At 42.1% G+C, this 14,548-nt stretch overlaps 1 protein-coding gene across 12 annotated transcripts in view; it reads right to left on the reverse strand.

The window, feature by feature from the left end:
- ubr4 (ubiquitin protein ligase E3 component n-recognin 4) overlaps positions 1 to 14,548 on the reverse strand; it is a 38,310-nt gene that overhangs the window by 19,544 nt on the left and 4,218 nt on the right. For 6 of the 12 annotated variants that reach the window (XM_058084297.2, XM_058084299.2, XM_058084298.2 and 3 more), the window contains exons 10-46: positions 14,458 to 14,517; positions 14,180 to 14,370; positions 13,805 to 13,904; positions 13,573 to 13,710; positions 13,320 to 13,437; positions 12,806 to 12,847; positions 10,938 to 11,125; positions 10,696 to 10,852; positions 10,533 to 10,618; positions 9,995 to 10,164; positions 9,647 to 9,926; positions 9,392 to 9,524; positions 9,198 to 9,277; positions 8,983 to 9,111; positions 8,315 to 8,497; positions 7,618 to 7,740; positions 7,314 to 7,546; positions 7,086 to 7,204; positions 6,923 to 7,020; positions 6,676 to 6,833; positions 6,349 to 6,555; positions 6,155 to 6,256; positions 5,970 to 6,070; positions 5,418 to 5,805; positions 5,263 to 5,326; positions 4,998 to 5,189; positions 4,016 to 4,086; positions 3,586 to 3,778; positions 2,823 to 3,056; positions 2,557 to 2,727; positions 2,045 to 2,227; positions 1,749 to 1,907; positions 1,479 to 1,631; positions 1,024 to 1,409; positions 761 to 935; positions 395 to 596; positions 90 to 253 (exon numbers count right to left, since the gene is read on the reverse strand). In XM_058084297.2, the coding sequence (XP_057940280.2) occupies positions 90 to 253; positions 395 to 596; positions 761 to 935; positions 1,024 to 1,409; positions 1,479 to 1,631; positions 1,749 to 1,907; positions 2,045 to 2,227; positions 2,557 to 2,727; positions 2,823 to 3,056; positions 3,586 to 3,778; positions 4,016 to 4,086; positions 4,998 to 5,189; positions 5,263 to 5,326; positions 5,418 to 5,805; positions 5,970 to 6,070; positions 6,155 to 6,256; positions 6,349 to 6,555; positions 6,676 to 6,833; positions 6,923 to 7,020; positions 7,086 to 7,204; positions 7,314 to 7,546; positions 7,618 to 7,740; positions 8,315 to 8,497; positions 8,983 to 9,111; positions 9,198 to 9,277; positions 9,392 to 9,524; positions 9,647 to 9,926; positions 9,995 to 10,164; positions 10,533 to 10,618; positions 10,696 to 10,852; positions 10,938 to 11,125; positions 12,806 to 12,847; positions 13,320 to 13,437; positions 13,573 to 13,710; positions 13,805 to 13,904; positions 14,180 to 14,370; positions 14,458 to 14,517 (5,931 nt within the window). The remainder of the gene's footprint in view (positions 1 to 89; positions 254 to 394; positions 597 to 760; positions 936 to 1,023; positions 1,410 to 1,478; positions 1,632 to 1,748; positions 1,908 to 2,044; positions 2,228 to 2,556; positions 2,728 to 2,822; positions 3,057 to 3,585; positions 3,779 to 4,015; positions 4,087 to 4,997; positions 5,190 to 5,262; positions 5,327 to 5,417; positions 5,806 to 5,969; positions 6,071 to 6,154; positions 6,257 to 6,348; positions 6,556 to 6,675; positions 6,834 to 6,922; positions 7,021 to 7,085; positions 7,205 to 7,313; positions 7,547 to 7,617; positions 7,741 to 8,314; positions 8,498 to 8,982; positions 9,112 to 9,197; positions 9,278 to 9,391; positions 9,525 to 9,646; positions 9,927 to 9,994; positions 10,165 to 10,532; positions 10,619 to 10,695; positions 10,853 to 10,937; positions 11,126 to 12,805; positions 12,848 to 13,319; positions 13,438 to 13,572; positions 13,711 to 13,804; positions 13,905 to 14,179; positions 14,371 to 14,457; positions 14,518 to 14,548) is intronic. The other 6 variants (XM_058084302.2, XM_058084300.2, XM_058084304.2 and 3 more) reach the window with 4 other exon arrangements.

A 14,548-nucleotide genomic window follows, 5' to 3' on the forward strand; every position in this document is an offset into this window, starting at 1 on the left:
TGTTGTGTATTTCCTCTGTTTGTGTGCACATTGTAAATAAAGAAGAAAACTAATGTGGATATGGTATGATAAACAATAAGAGAGCCTACCTTGGTGTTCGCCACATACATCCCAGTGGAGTTGAGTCTGTGTTTGATCTGCTGTCCGTTGTAGACCTGCAGCAAATCATTGCCACCAAACTCCACCTCCGTCAGCTGCTGGTTGTGTTCGAAAAAGTCTACTGGGAATGTCACCTGACTGGATGTTCGGGTTGCTAAAGACAGATATGTGACATTTAAATTAAATTTAGTTTAGTTCAGTTCAACCATCAAGGCATGGTTGTCGGTAACCAGAATGTATCAGCCCTTTTATAATGGTGGTTTTCTCCTATATTATGAGCGTGCATCAAACCCACCAGTAGCAGCAGCTTTGCGCTTGCGGACAGGCTTCATGATATTGATGCCACAGCTAGGCTGCAGTGAGGGTTGGAGCCAGTGGGAGGTGTTGTCTACATTGGCCATGTATATTCGCAGGCTTCCGTCCTCACACAGAAGGATCATGGTCGTGCGCTGTTGCTCATTACTGGCAGTATGTCGAATTGCTACCATGTCTTGAATCTGCATGGAGAGGAAACCATCATGCATTAGGAAATAACGTATGGAGCAATTACATGGCAATACAGACAGAGAGATGATTCATAACAATATGCAAAATAGCACATGATATAGTAATGTTGCTGCTTTATTTTATATTTTTCTATTGGCTGACTTAACAACTTTACCTTAGCTTTGGCTGGTAAAGTTTTAATTTCCTGAATGAGAAAGGTGTCAGGCTTAACCATAATAACCAGTGGTATGCCCGTTGTCTGCTGCACACAGCATACCAGCCCTGGGTGGTTCATGACCTCAGACCACTGGCAAAGTGCTGGTGACATTTTACTGCTGCTGCCATTGGAGCTGAAAGAGGCAGGAAAAGGATGTCAATGCCATTCTCCCAGCTATTAAAAAAAAAACATAATTGGGATATGTGGAGAAAAAGCCTTACCTCTTGATATTGATGGGGAATAGTCGCTGTACATCAGTGGTACTTCGACTCACTGTGGCAGCAAAAGACTTTCCTTGGCTGTAGCTGAAGAAAAGCATCTGGAGCACATGGGAGTAATAGACAGAGACCCCACCTCCAGCAACCTGACCATTGCTATCCTTCAAGTCTTCATGGTTTATTTCTAACACGTTCGTGACGTAGAAAGGACCATGTTGAGCACTGCTGGATTCATCCATGACTTGGGTGTACATGTAACCAGCTGAAGACATGATAACAATGATGTTCTTTCCTTCCTCATTGAAAAGGAATGTAGCATCCCGGATCTTAGAACTTGGCAGGAGGAAATAGTACATGGGACTCAGTGCATCCACGGATAAGTCGTAAATCTGTTCAAGAAGAGAGACAGATGACAGTGAAGAAAACAGTTCAGTAAATGCACTTGTTCTAACACATACCTTAACAAAGTCAGCAGTGATGATTGCCAGCTCTGTTTGTGAGCCTGGCAACCAAATGGCCTTGATGATGAAGTTGCCTGTAGCAAGTTGGGGGTGCAGCACCAGATGGTCTGAAACGGAGCCTGTGCTGCTGAACGTAAGCACATGGCAATCCTGCAAAAAAGGGAAACCCAAAAACATATAAATACAAAAATCAGGTTAAGTTTGGTTCTTTAGCCTTTAACTGAAATATAAAGAAAATACCAATCATGTGTAAGAAGAAGAATGTACCTTGAGGCCGCACACAGCCAGGTAATCTTCATTGCAAGGGTTGCCCGTGAGACTGAGGACAGTGAAGGGGACAGGAGCAGAAGCCAGACGCGTTAAAGTCAGCTTCCTCTTGCTCGAATCAGCTTGCTTTAGGAGGGTGGACAGCTGCAGAACCGTTATCTGGAAGGGAGACAAACTAGGTAGTGGATTGTTCTTGCAAGAAGAAAATTTGTTGATTGACAAAGTCGTATGACAAATATTTACCCCAAAAAGTTGTAGGGTAGCAAAATGTCAGTGTCATAGTTCATGATGCTCACCTTTCCTTTTTCATGGCTGACTGCAAGGTGTTGGCGGCGGCCATGAGGAGATGACAAGACACACATGGCAACACGCCTGAGCACATGAGCACTAATGAGCTGGCGGATTGTTTGTCCTTGATCTCCACTGTAGTTCATCCTCACGTTCTCAAAAGCCCCTTCCTGAGAGCCAAGAGTGGGTACCTGACAAAATAGTGTAACAGTGAAGTCAAGAGAGACCCTCCATTTTAAATTGTAATCAGGGACTAATTCACTCGCATATGCCCCTAGAAATTACCAAACGTCTTTGAGGACTCACTTCCAAATGCACAAACCTCATTATCTGAAACTTTGGCATTGTTTAAAAAAGAATACTACATTTATAGGTCAGAAAAGTGGAAAAAGCATAATAGGTCTCCTTCAATAATAAAAAAAAATGTAATCTAAGAAATTTGAAATTGCTCCCAAATTTTTTGTGAAAAAGCTAAGCGTACGGCCCAGTTACGATATGCAACCAATAAAGATGACCCTACCATTAACTGATCTGTCATCTCCACACTTTTGTCTTGAGTGTGAAGTTCATTGAGGGCTTGCTGTGCCCGGCTGCTGCTTCCTACTGCTGATGCCTGTTGGAAGTTGGTCTGAATGGCTTCCATTAGATACATGAGCATCTCCAGTATGACGGCTGCAGTAGACGATGCATTCTGTTAAGTTAATAAGAAGTTCAGAAAAACAGTGACACGGTGAGAAAAAAATGTGCAAGAACTGTGTGAACGAGTAAGCTCAATATTTCCCTCACCACTTGGGAGAGCAGCTCCTCCTGGCAGCCTTCAATACTCTTGCACACAGTGCTTTTCTTGGGTCTGTCCTCGTCGCCAGGTTTGCCATCACAGATGGTCACCTTGCCTTTATCAGAGGGTGATGCATTCTGGTGACGGCCAGCACTCTCGGGCATGCGCAGCTCGCTCTGGAACGCAGAGGATTCCTTGAGAGTGGAACCCATGCCACTGCTTGGGCTGCGTTTCACTAAGGCCTGTTGACAACATAACACAATATAAACCAGGAGAAAGCCAAAAAGTCAGACGCTGACATGCATGTGATATAAAATATGAGAAGTCAAACAGTTTCTAACTTCAGAGCATTGGCTGTTTACAATTAGGTAATTTTAAACAGGTATAGCTTAGTAAAAGAAGTCACAAGACAGAAAGCATTAGCACAATAATTACTGTGCTAGAAGGATGTTTCTGCATGCAAGAACAGTATACTGACACATTAAGGTACAACATCAGTAATATTGATTACAAGGTAAGCAAAACCAGTATCATTAAAGTGATATGGCCACAATAACATAACATGTGGTTGATGGTTTGCTCATTGCATGCAAACAAAACAATCAATCAATTAGGCTTCACTACAAAAACTGGCCTGTTCAGTAAATCAGCTAAGCAATGTAACATGATTGCTTTCATTTACTGGGAATGTGCGTTCTAGCTACATAGCCCTGAACAAATGAAATGACTGGATGGAAGTTAATGGGGGAATGACTTGCAAGCCAAAGTTACCGCTGTTGTTCTCTTCCCATGATGACCTGAGGTATTCGGTCTCACCTGGCAGCTGCCATCCTCTTTGGCACCGCAGTCACAGAAGAAAGAGCCATATTTGGCATAGGAGATCTCATGGTCTTTATGACAGACCTTGGCGCACACAGTGCACACACCTACCCCATCCACCATTTTACATGTGTGACAGTGGTACCTATAGAATGAAATGGGCAAGATGATGCATAATGCACCTGTTTAGTACTGACAATGTCACTGCTATTTCCATGTTTTAGGCAAACTAGAAGAAATTCATAATGCATGGCTGTTACTGTTCCTTTCATAAAAGGTAGTCAAATTGTTTCTCATTCTTTTTTTACTCATTGTCTTTTAAATAACAAAAAAATTATACAAACGTATATAAAATAATAAATATCTAATAAAATGTCTTTACCAGTGCTGGTTCATGAACTCTTTTTGAGTAATGGTGAAGGTGCAGAGTTTGTTGCAAAGAGAGTCTTCATCCTGTCAGTGAATGAAATGGTGTTATACATTTTGCAAAAACATGTGCATCAACTTAAAGGGGACCTATTATGCTCATTTTCAGCACTTTGTATTGAGCTGTGGACTCTTATAGAGCAGCGACACACGATAACTCGCACTTTCTAGATTGTCCAGCTGGATTTCCTAAACAGTCTGTTTTAATTTATTCCACCCATGGCATGCCTCCGGGTACGCTCAGACTTGACTTCCAGACTTGATAATTAATGAGTTGATAATGAATGAATGAACCCTTTGGAGACCTACTTGAAAAGTGGTTAGGAGCTACTGGTTGGAGACCCCTGACTTACTGTGTATGAACTGAAACGAGTGGTAATGTAAATGACCAAGTAATGTTGGAAAGGCAGCAGACTTCAGCAACAGTTTGACAGATAGTCCAGCTTCGCCCATGCTCACAACTGGTGAAACTCCAACCACTTCTGCCTGATGCTTGCCTCTTTAGGCATGTTAGCTTTCCCTTAAACATGAACAAACCTGGAAGTTGTTGCTCTGTGCTCAGAGTCAAGGCTCACTGTGACGTCACAGTGAACAGAGCATTCAGAGCCATCCCAAACTTCTTTCAGAGCTCACTTTCAAATGCGCAAACATGAGGTTTGCGCATTTTGCGCATATCTGACACTTTGGCATGGTTTAGAAAAGTAAAAAAAGCATAATAGTTCCCCTTTAACATTTTTTGTATGAACGCAAGTCGCATATTACGTAAAAACAATGCCGTTAAGACAGTATTCTGCTGCTCTTTCAACTCACTTGCATTACTTATTATATCGTAAAACTATAATGTGAATCCAATGATTAACCTCATTATTTTTTCAGTGTCTGTGTTGACTAAATAAGACCCCTTTTAGAGGGGTAGGTACAAACAAATGGGCTCTCACAGAATCCTCTGCCTGGGAATCATCATCTTCTACAGCGAGTTCTTCCACCCAATCTGAGTCCACCTCCATGGCCTTCTCTTCTCCATCCATGAGCAATGTTGAGCCACCTTGACCATTGCTTTGCCTCAGGGCATTCATCACATCCGCCAGATAGGAGATGATGTGACAGGAGCATTCCAACATGCTGGCATGCTGAAATCAAGCCGTTACTTACATTTGGCATAATGACCCTTGACATAATGAACAGGTAACTACAAAAACATACCTTTCCCTGGGACATGTTTGTGCTCACTTTTTCCACAACATTCTTTTGAGTTAAATACTTTTTGCTGTAGCAGAAACAAATTGGGAACACATTAATTCATGTACACCATTTCACAAAAATAATGCGAGCATCGGTCATTATCAGTGATAGCTTACCATCTGGCGAGCCAGTCAATAACTGCCCTATGCAGTTGCAGGTGGCCTGCACCTTGCCCTGCGCTAGCTAGAGTGGCCATGATGACCATTAGCTCAGGGAATCCTGTTCCATCCCCGCTGGCCAGCATGTCAGTTGCCATGGGGATTAGTGTGCTGAGGAGGACCGTGCATACGCCTTCCCCCACCTGGCTGTTGTCCCGCACTATATGGGTGGTGAGGAGCTGCAGAAGCTGTCGATTTTCTTGCACTATTTCCAGCTGTTCTGTGTCCTTGGGTAGGGTGGCTGTCATGCGCGTCAGCCAGGATTGCAAAAGAGAGGGTTCCACACAAGCAAGCTGTGCCAAGGAGCCGCAAAGACAGAGCAGACTGGGGTTTGGGCTCTTCTCCGCTGGGGGAAAAGCATTACCAAGAAAGTTAATTGACTCCAGTGTGACAATAATACAGATTAACAGCTTTGTACACAGACCAAGTACTTTAAGATTTACTATTCAACCTGGTGCTTTCCAAGCAAAAATATACTACAAATCTACAAGCTGACAACAGCAGACTTACTTAGCTGGAAAAGCTTTGTGAAGAATTTCAGCACCCTGTTGCAGAATTTTGCTGACAGGTTTTTGTTGGCTGTTGCCATCATAATTTGGACAAGCTCACCACTGCAAAGAGAACACAGTGAGGAAGTTGTATTCTGCATCTCCATCTGCATTAAAATAATCCTGTGTCATCAGTTGAGACGATACCTGAAGGAAAAGAACTCTTCCATGGCCTTGCGAACCTGAACGCTCTCCAGCTGTTTTTCAAGGTACTGAAGGCATTCCTCAAGGACGGACTCATCCAAACCGCTGGAATCATGACAAGTCAAGAAAATATTGATGAAACTAACCCATACTAAACAAACTGAATTCAGAACTTTAGATTACATGATATCAATTACCTGTTGGGGTCTGAGTGATTTGCAATGATGTTATAACACCCGGTGACCAAACGTTCATAGATGCGGCCAAGGAAGCCATCTGACTCGGATGGACCAAGGATACGCTCCAGTGATGTCGTGCTGATTTCTGCCACACTCTCGGTGCTGCTCTCCAGTAGAAGGGGCAGCAGTGTTTGCACAATTTGAGAAGGATTCAGCTCTTCTGTGCTGAAAGACAAAGGTCAAAATAAACAAAGGGAATCATTCATTAACATTAACGACATTAATATATCACATATAATAATACATTTACACATCACATTTCTTGCTGAATATTCGATCACTTACACAATAAGATCGCCAATGAGACGAACCAAGGACAACAGGATGTGTTTCAGAGAGGATGCCAGAGGCAAAGACTGGCAGCTCAGAGTTCCCAGGTGTGCGGCTTGGATGGCACTGATGTAACTCTCTGATGGAATGGTATCGTTGGCAAATGCATTTCGCTTTGGAGGGAAAACAAACCACAATAAATACCATATGATTGCTGATATGCTAGTCAATGGCCTTTTTTGTTTCTGATCTGATCACATACCCAAGAACCGATGTTGGGGAACTCATTGGTATGGATGCTGTTCCATGTCTCACATATTGCTTGAACAGCTGGAGGCAAGTTGTGCATAATATTCTGCCCTGTAAGTGTTCATTTTTAGGTGTTAATTTACTGTTAAACACTAATTAATGCTACCGATACATACCCAGCAAGTTGGCCTTGCAGCGAGTGGAGCCAATGGACAGCACAGCAGCATAACCTTGGAGCTTGGCATCTGTCAGCTTATTTTCTCCCTCCTCCGGGATATTCATTAGTAGATAAGACCTGAAACAATTCAGCCTTTAATACGGGGCTAGCCCGGTTTACCAAACTTTGTGCCAAAAAATGTACCAAAAATGTGGTTCTTAATGTGGACCCAAAAGACAAAGGTCACCTTGTAAAGGCTGTGTAGACATCTGCAAGCTGTAGCGTGGCAGACATCAAGTTCTTTGTGATGATCTCCGACGACTTGTGAGCGTCTGCTTCAATGGCAACCTTTGACAAGTGCTCATCCAGGGACACCTGCACTTTAGAGATGACTGCATCTAGTGTGTAGATCGCTTGTAGTGAGGGCAGCTGATCGAGTGGAACAACGGCATTCAGGTCTACACTGGAGAAGGTAGAAATCTACAACAGTAGAAGGAGGGCTCCATCAATAACTGGTTTAGACCATACTGTTCATTCATGATGATTATTACCTGTCTGGCAATGTACTCCTCTGCGAGCTCCACATCATATTTAACTTTGCTGCACTTAGCTACAGTCATTTCAACCAAAGTGGCTGCTTGGTCTGCTTTCATTCCCTGCTTCACCAGATGTTCCTACCAAAGATGACATGCGCAAAAAAGGACAATATAAGGACAAGAATCATTTCCACTGCCAGATATAAATCTTTTATAATTAAAAGGGGACCTATTATGCTCATTTTTCGACCCTTTGTATTGAGTTGTGGTCTCCTATTCAGCAACTACACACAATAACCCACACAGAAAACTTTTTAGATTTTCCAGAATCTGCACCTATTACAGCTGTATTTCCTTTAATGTGTGCTTCCTGCCAACATGGTGTTTCAATTTATTCCACCCACAGTCTACCTCCGGGCACGCCCACGCCGCTGTGATTGGTCACACACCAAAGTGTTGCCTAACTATGACCATACAAGGAATTCCGGCGGGAATTCGGCAGGCGGTTTTACCACGCCTTTTGAAACAGAGCGTTTTGAGCCATCCCAAACTTCTTTAAGGGCTCTCCTCAGAATGCAAAAACGTCATTATCTGAAACTTTGGCATGGTGTAACACCAGAATACAATATTCTAACTAAATTTATGGGTCAGAAAAGTAGACAAAGATAATATGTCCCCCTTTAACAGTGCTCTAAATAATACTTCAACGAACCTTGATCCAATTCACATAAGTGGCTACTCTGAGACGTGAGGACCATCGCAGAGTGTGCAGGATGTCACTCTCACTGGGATCCCCACACCCAGACTTGAGCTGCTCCATGTAGGCTTTCGAAGGTGGTAAAGCTCCCAGGATCCTCCACAACACTAGGAAGAAGTACTGAAGGGAACAGGCCTCCTGCAACACAGTTGTGTTTATTCATACCACATCGGGTACCACTGACATGTGTATTTAACGCTCAGGTGACCAAAGTGTGACCTTGTTATTAATTGGCGTGGGGCACATTGTGAGAAAAAATTAAACCAAACAAAATACAGCAAAAATGGGAAAAATAGAGCAACAAGGCACAATCTAAAAACAAACTGAAATGTTAGTACTAGGCCTGCCACGATAATGGATATATTGATTTATCGTGTGTGCAGGTTTTATTCGAGTGTTTTTTTAAATTTTTTATTTTAACATTGAAATATTTTTTAACAGAGACAATATCTTGTAGCATCGCTGGGAGTACTTCCTGTTTCCCAGAGTGTTTTGCTGTGCAGTTTTTGTAAAAAAGGCTGGATCATTAGAGCTCACGCTAGGTTAATATTCTGCATTATACATTGGTAGTGTATTGTCTGTTTTGATCCACCTATTGTGTTGCTGTGTGTCTGCAGTCTCACCATAGGAGTGATGGGTTTGCTCTCCTGCCTTCTTGCTGTATCAAACTGAGAGCCAGCTGCCAGCAGTGAGATTAGCCTAGCATAAAGTTCATCGTATTTCACCACTCCGTTGAACAGCTTTGGAAATACCTAATAAGGGGGAAAATTATGCACAGTGATAGGCTTTATTTACATCACCTAAAACAAATACATATTAGAAAGGAATGATGTCTGACCTTGCTGTCTAGCCTGCTGATGTCATCTTCGGATGCCTCAGGGGACAAAACGCAGTAGAATTTGGGCTGAGCATTTGAGCCTAGGAAAGGGACATAAACATATTGCTTTATCTGTCATGTGCCAACATCATCAAGTTTGAAGTGGTCCATCCCTCTTGGAGAATTTAGCTTGTGAGTGAAACATTTCCACTCACTGGCTGAGCAATGCTTGGCCCAGTTCTCCTCCACCTCCCGAAGCCCGTAGTAAAGTGGGAGACTGCTGCGTTTGCTACCATCCTGCAGGGAACTTGGGCCAGTTGATGGTGGTGTGAGGAGGTTGTACTGCACCTACAAATAATATTGAGAAGCTAGAATCTTATTTCCTTTTAAAGGCACATACATTCAAATAAGCAGGTACTGTTAAGGAATGATATGAAAAAATACATATAAATCATCTATTCAGGATGTACCTGTTCAAAAAGGTAGAGTGGCGCCTTGGAGTAGTGGCGCAGTAGGTAGTCAAAAACCAAGAGCAGCCGAGCCAGGTTGAGGGGCACAGCCTTCAGCTGGCTGTCTCTGCTCTGTGCCACTTCAGTGATGGCCTGGGTGACCAAGGTGAGCACTGTCCATTGGCCACGCTCTGACAAATTGTGGAAGAGCAGTAGCATGAGTTGCAGGTGCTCCACATTAAGGTCATCCTCTCCCTGAACAGATCCCTGAATGGTGTGCTGTTTCAACGTTCCCAAAAACCTAGAGCAGAAACAAAAGTGAAAATAAACAAGACTGCAAATGGTTTAGTCTGTGTACAGTAACAGTACCTTTCCCAGACTTTCATACACTCTGGCACATCTGGCTCTCCTTGCACGCTGGCTTTGTGCTGCCATATGAGGAGAAGTCTGGAGAGGACTGAAAGCGACTGAGGGTGAACGTATAAAGGCCACGGGCCTTCAGAGAAGGGTGCAACACCTAGTTGTTGAAGAAGGGTATTCTAAAACAGACAAGAGTTAAGTGGTATCAGTTCATATAGCTAGAGTAATGTGAGTACTAAAGTTGAATTTGTGTGTAAATTCTAGGGCTGAGTGATATGGCACAAAACTTCTTGATTTATTTAGGCTGAATATCGATATATGATATACATCCCCATATTTTTTCCAGAAAGTGAGTTTAGACAAAAATCAGAGCCAAATATGCATGCAAAAGCAGTATATTATCTTTAAATATAGAAAAAGTTAATGTAATGTTCAATCTTCAGTGCAACCATGCTGCACTCACCGTAATGTCTCTGTAGCCGTGTTAACACAAGTGCAAAGCAGCAATATAATGTGTACAGAAATTGCAGAATTTAATTCCTCTTACCTGCAAGGCTGGGGATGGCAGGTCTGATGTCACCAGGGTGTGATTGAAGTGATACAGCGCTAATGAAAATGCTTCATCCGAGGACGCTACGATTAAACGACATATATTCAATCTTGAAGTCCAGACCAACAATGTATTTATTTCCATTGTATATGTGGTATACCTTTCACATCTTTGTCCACATCTTTGATGATGCTGGCCAACGTTGCCATGTGCTGCTCTGTCAGAGACACACTCAAGTAGTTGCGGATGAAGTTGTTCCTGGACTTCAGCATGGAGGTGGTAATGAAGTTCAATATACTGGAGGCCAAACTGAGGAACTACAGGAGCGATTGACAATGAATAGGATGAACTTATACTTGATCGGTGACTTTAAAATGCTACATGGAAATAATATAGACTTACAAGCTCTGGATCTTTACGACCCGCCAAAATGTTGCCATTTTCGCTTGGATTCTGCTTGCTGGGGCTCTTCAGTCTGGGAGAGGTCTCCAGAGGTGGGGGTGGTGGAGGTGGGGGAGGGGCTACTTTGTCTTTGGTAGGTGAAATAGTCTCTTCAAACCAAAGTCCCAGGATGGGCTCACTGTCGTCATCTGCAACGGAACACACATGCATCTATGACCATTTTATGATGAGATGTGAGACGGTGCTTATGGCTGTGCTGGTGGAGTCATCAAATTACCCCCCCCCCTTTTTTCACACCTACAATACAATACCTGACAAGAAATTTTAACATAATTCAACATACTGTACACTGGCTTTCTATCGGTGAACACTTAAAGAGAAATATTACAACATTGGCATTCAGAAAGTACTTGCCTTCAACATTAATTAATTTAATGGAATATTTTCTTGCCTTAATTTATGAACAATATAGGCCTTAATGTTACATCCACAAAGTTCACAGGGACTGATGCACTGATGCAATGTTGGTAATACAGCAAGTAGCAGTAGCACTGTGTCTATGGCGCTGTAAAGTGACAATGTTACAAAAAGTCAAGATAACCATGAATCCACATGCTTGGGTGTCACTATGCCGCTATTAGTTAACAGGTATTAATATGAACACATGCATGAGAACATGGTGTACCCGCTTGAGACAATGTAACACAATCTGTGTAAAATGACACAAATACTATTGATGCCCACTTCCAGTATAAAATGTGTTCTAAAAAAAAGCTAATTCCACTAAAATTAAAAGAACAAGCATTACTACGCAGAAAGTGTTGCAAACAATGCCAATCCTATTTTCATGCATCAGTAACATGCATCCGCAACAAATCAATGTTCGGCTGTTAGAATTTACCGAGAAAACTGTCAGACAATCGCTACACCACATGAAGTGGCGACTGACTCAGCGTATATCATGTATCCATTCTATGGACCCCTGTTTCTAATTCGTCCCCCTGACTGGATTATGATTGGTCCAAAAGTGTGGAAAATGTGCTCTGCCAATCAGTGTTTCAGCACAGTAGATATGTCCACAGATAAATTACTGACATGTTTTAATACGTAGTCACTAGCTCCTGTTAGACTCAGTTAAAATATTCATATTTGCATGCAACATACAAAAACTATAGTCAGGTGACAGCGAGACGCAACATAGTATGCCTAAGCGCACAGTACAAGCACACCTTGAATTGATCATATTCAAGAATAATACCACTGATTTGAAGTGGGTTCTATTTTTGCAATCAACATTTTAGACATGTATGACCCATAATACAAGGCATGTAAAAATATATATATAATCACCAGAAAGTGAAGACATAGTTGGATAATATTACTACATGTTTTTCTTTTGCTTACAAAAGAAAATAAGGAATATGTTTAAGCAGGATTGTGTCACAAAAATAGTTTCTTAAAGCAATGTAACTTACCTTAAATGCATTACCAGTAGTTTCCTAACAGTCAGAGGTAGAAAAGTACTAATATTGTACTTTCCCCATTCAGCATTGAGTGAGGATATATGTAGTAAAGAAATGAAACTCTGTATAGAGGACCCACATAATAACACCACTGGTATTATCCTTTAAAGCACATGGAACCACAGATGAACCTCTTTGACAAAAAATATTACTTAAGTTAAGCCAATCAGAAAAAGACACCTCGCATAGAACGGACATTTTGCCAAAGTTCCTTCCTCTGTGGCTCTTTTCTTAGCTAATGTGGCTGTAGCTCATAGCCTACATAGTGAGACATACAATAACAAAATGAGTGAGGACAGTGAAGTGTACACCAAGTCTTTAACCTGAGGACAGAAAACTGCTGACCTGAGACACAAGCTGCACATGTCTTCTCCTGTCTTCTCTCTGCTGAGATAGTAGACACTGTCAACTGAGCTATCATATACTGTAGGATGACTAGACAAAAATGTTAATGACATTTTTGTTAATGATGTGTTTGTCCTATTCAATACTGCTTTTATGAGCGTGACTGCCCTACTGACACCAACGTTGCTGTTTGCACTTGGGTAATATCTGTGTTGTAGACTAGCCTTTGAGATACTGTCTGTAAAACCTTATAGCGCTTCCCATCTTTAATGCAACCTAAACACCCATGTCCATTTTCAATAGGATCTGCATACAGATACCTTTTACTTTAAATGTTACAATAACTATTGTTATACAATGTAAAAAGTTATTGCCAAAGGTGCACAAGCCATACTGTATGGTTTACTGTATAGCCAAAGGTATCATCTTCTGTTGTGTTACAAACCTGAAACATGATATGCAGGATGTGTCAGTTGTACTGAGGCTTACTGTTTTGTCACAACCAACTCCCTACCTTGGCTGCTGTCCTCCTCGGTGCTGCTGAAGTCATCCTCATAATAGGTGTTGGAATCAGTGGACGCACTGGCATCACTGCTGACTGAGCCTTTTCTCTGACGCTGGAGGACACAAGCCTAATGAAAGCCAAAAGACATGCATGTCATGTTTCGGGGATAAACGGCCAGCTGGACACTTCTTTTTTTTTTTTTTTTATCCCCATTGTCTGTCTCTTTGGCAGGCATTGGAATTGCAGCCATCGGTGACAATACCTTCCTATAGGCAGTGGAGAGGAGGGTGAAGAGCAGGCTGGTCAGTGGTACAGAGTCAATAAGTCTTTGGACCCTCTGGATGGAAGTACTCTGTGCCATGATGTTGAGCTCAGCTGGTGGTCCATCACTCGCCCAACCCTATAGGTGAATGATGAAAATGGGTTGGAGTTCACATTAAATATTCATGACAAAAGCAACATGCATTGAGATGAAAGTGACTTTCTTGACTTACTCTATGCAAAGCCTCAACTTGTAAGTCCTGGAAGAGCGATGTTAAAAGCTTGATGGCGTGGTTGGCCAAAATTACTGACAAAACTCCAAAACCTTGGTGTCTTTAAAAAAACATCTCATCAGTCTTATTTTCCCTCATTTTCATGTAATCTTTGTCTAGACCAGTGGTTCTCAACTGGCTCAGGGACCCAACATCACCCTTCAATGGCAAGTTGCTACTCAACCGTTTGTTTTTTTACATAAACCTCTAAAATACATTATTTCTTCAACAAATTAAATGTATTAACTCTTAGATGTTATGTAACCACTGAACACTGCTCCACACCAGTTGAGAATCACTGATCTAAACCCTAAATCATATCTAGTCATTATTTACCCTTTGCCAGGACCCAATTTAGGGGACCCCGCACCGTCCTTGCTGCGTACGGTAATATCCCGAACACGTAAAGCAGCCAAGGGATCCTTCTCTTTGCCCTTATCTGCCAAGGCTGTGGGGCTCAGGTTCAGAATCAGGTACAGACTGTTTAAAAGGCACCATGCTCCAAGCAGCTGGAAGTTCTGATAATGCTACAGAAAACAAAACATAAACATCAATTAATAAAACAAGAAATCTTTATTAATGTGGCACTGTCAAAATTACAGCAGGGCTCTCACCTCCCCTCCAGCTCTGCGAGAATTGCTGATGGCTTGCCCAATCATTTCATAGATCTCCAACTGTAGCAAATAGACATTTTTGTACTCAAAA

Source organism: Doryrhamphus excisus, linkage group LG17 (assembly GCF_037039965.1).
Source record: "Doryrhamphus excisus strain RoL-2023G ecotype Guam linkage group LG17, RoL_Dexc_Guam_v1.1, whole genome shotgun sequence".
Classification (NCBI taxonomy): domain Eukaryota; kingdom Metazoa; phylum Chordata; class Actinopteri; order Syngnathiformes; family Syngnathidae; genus Doryrhamphus; species Doryrhamphus excisus.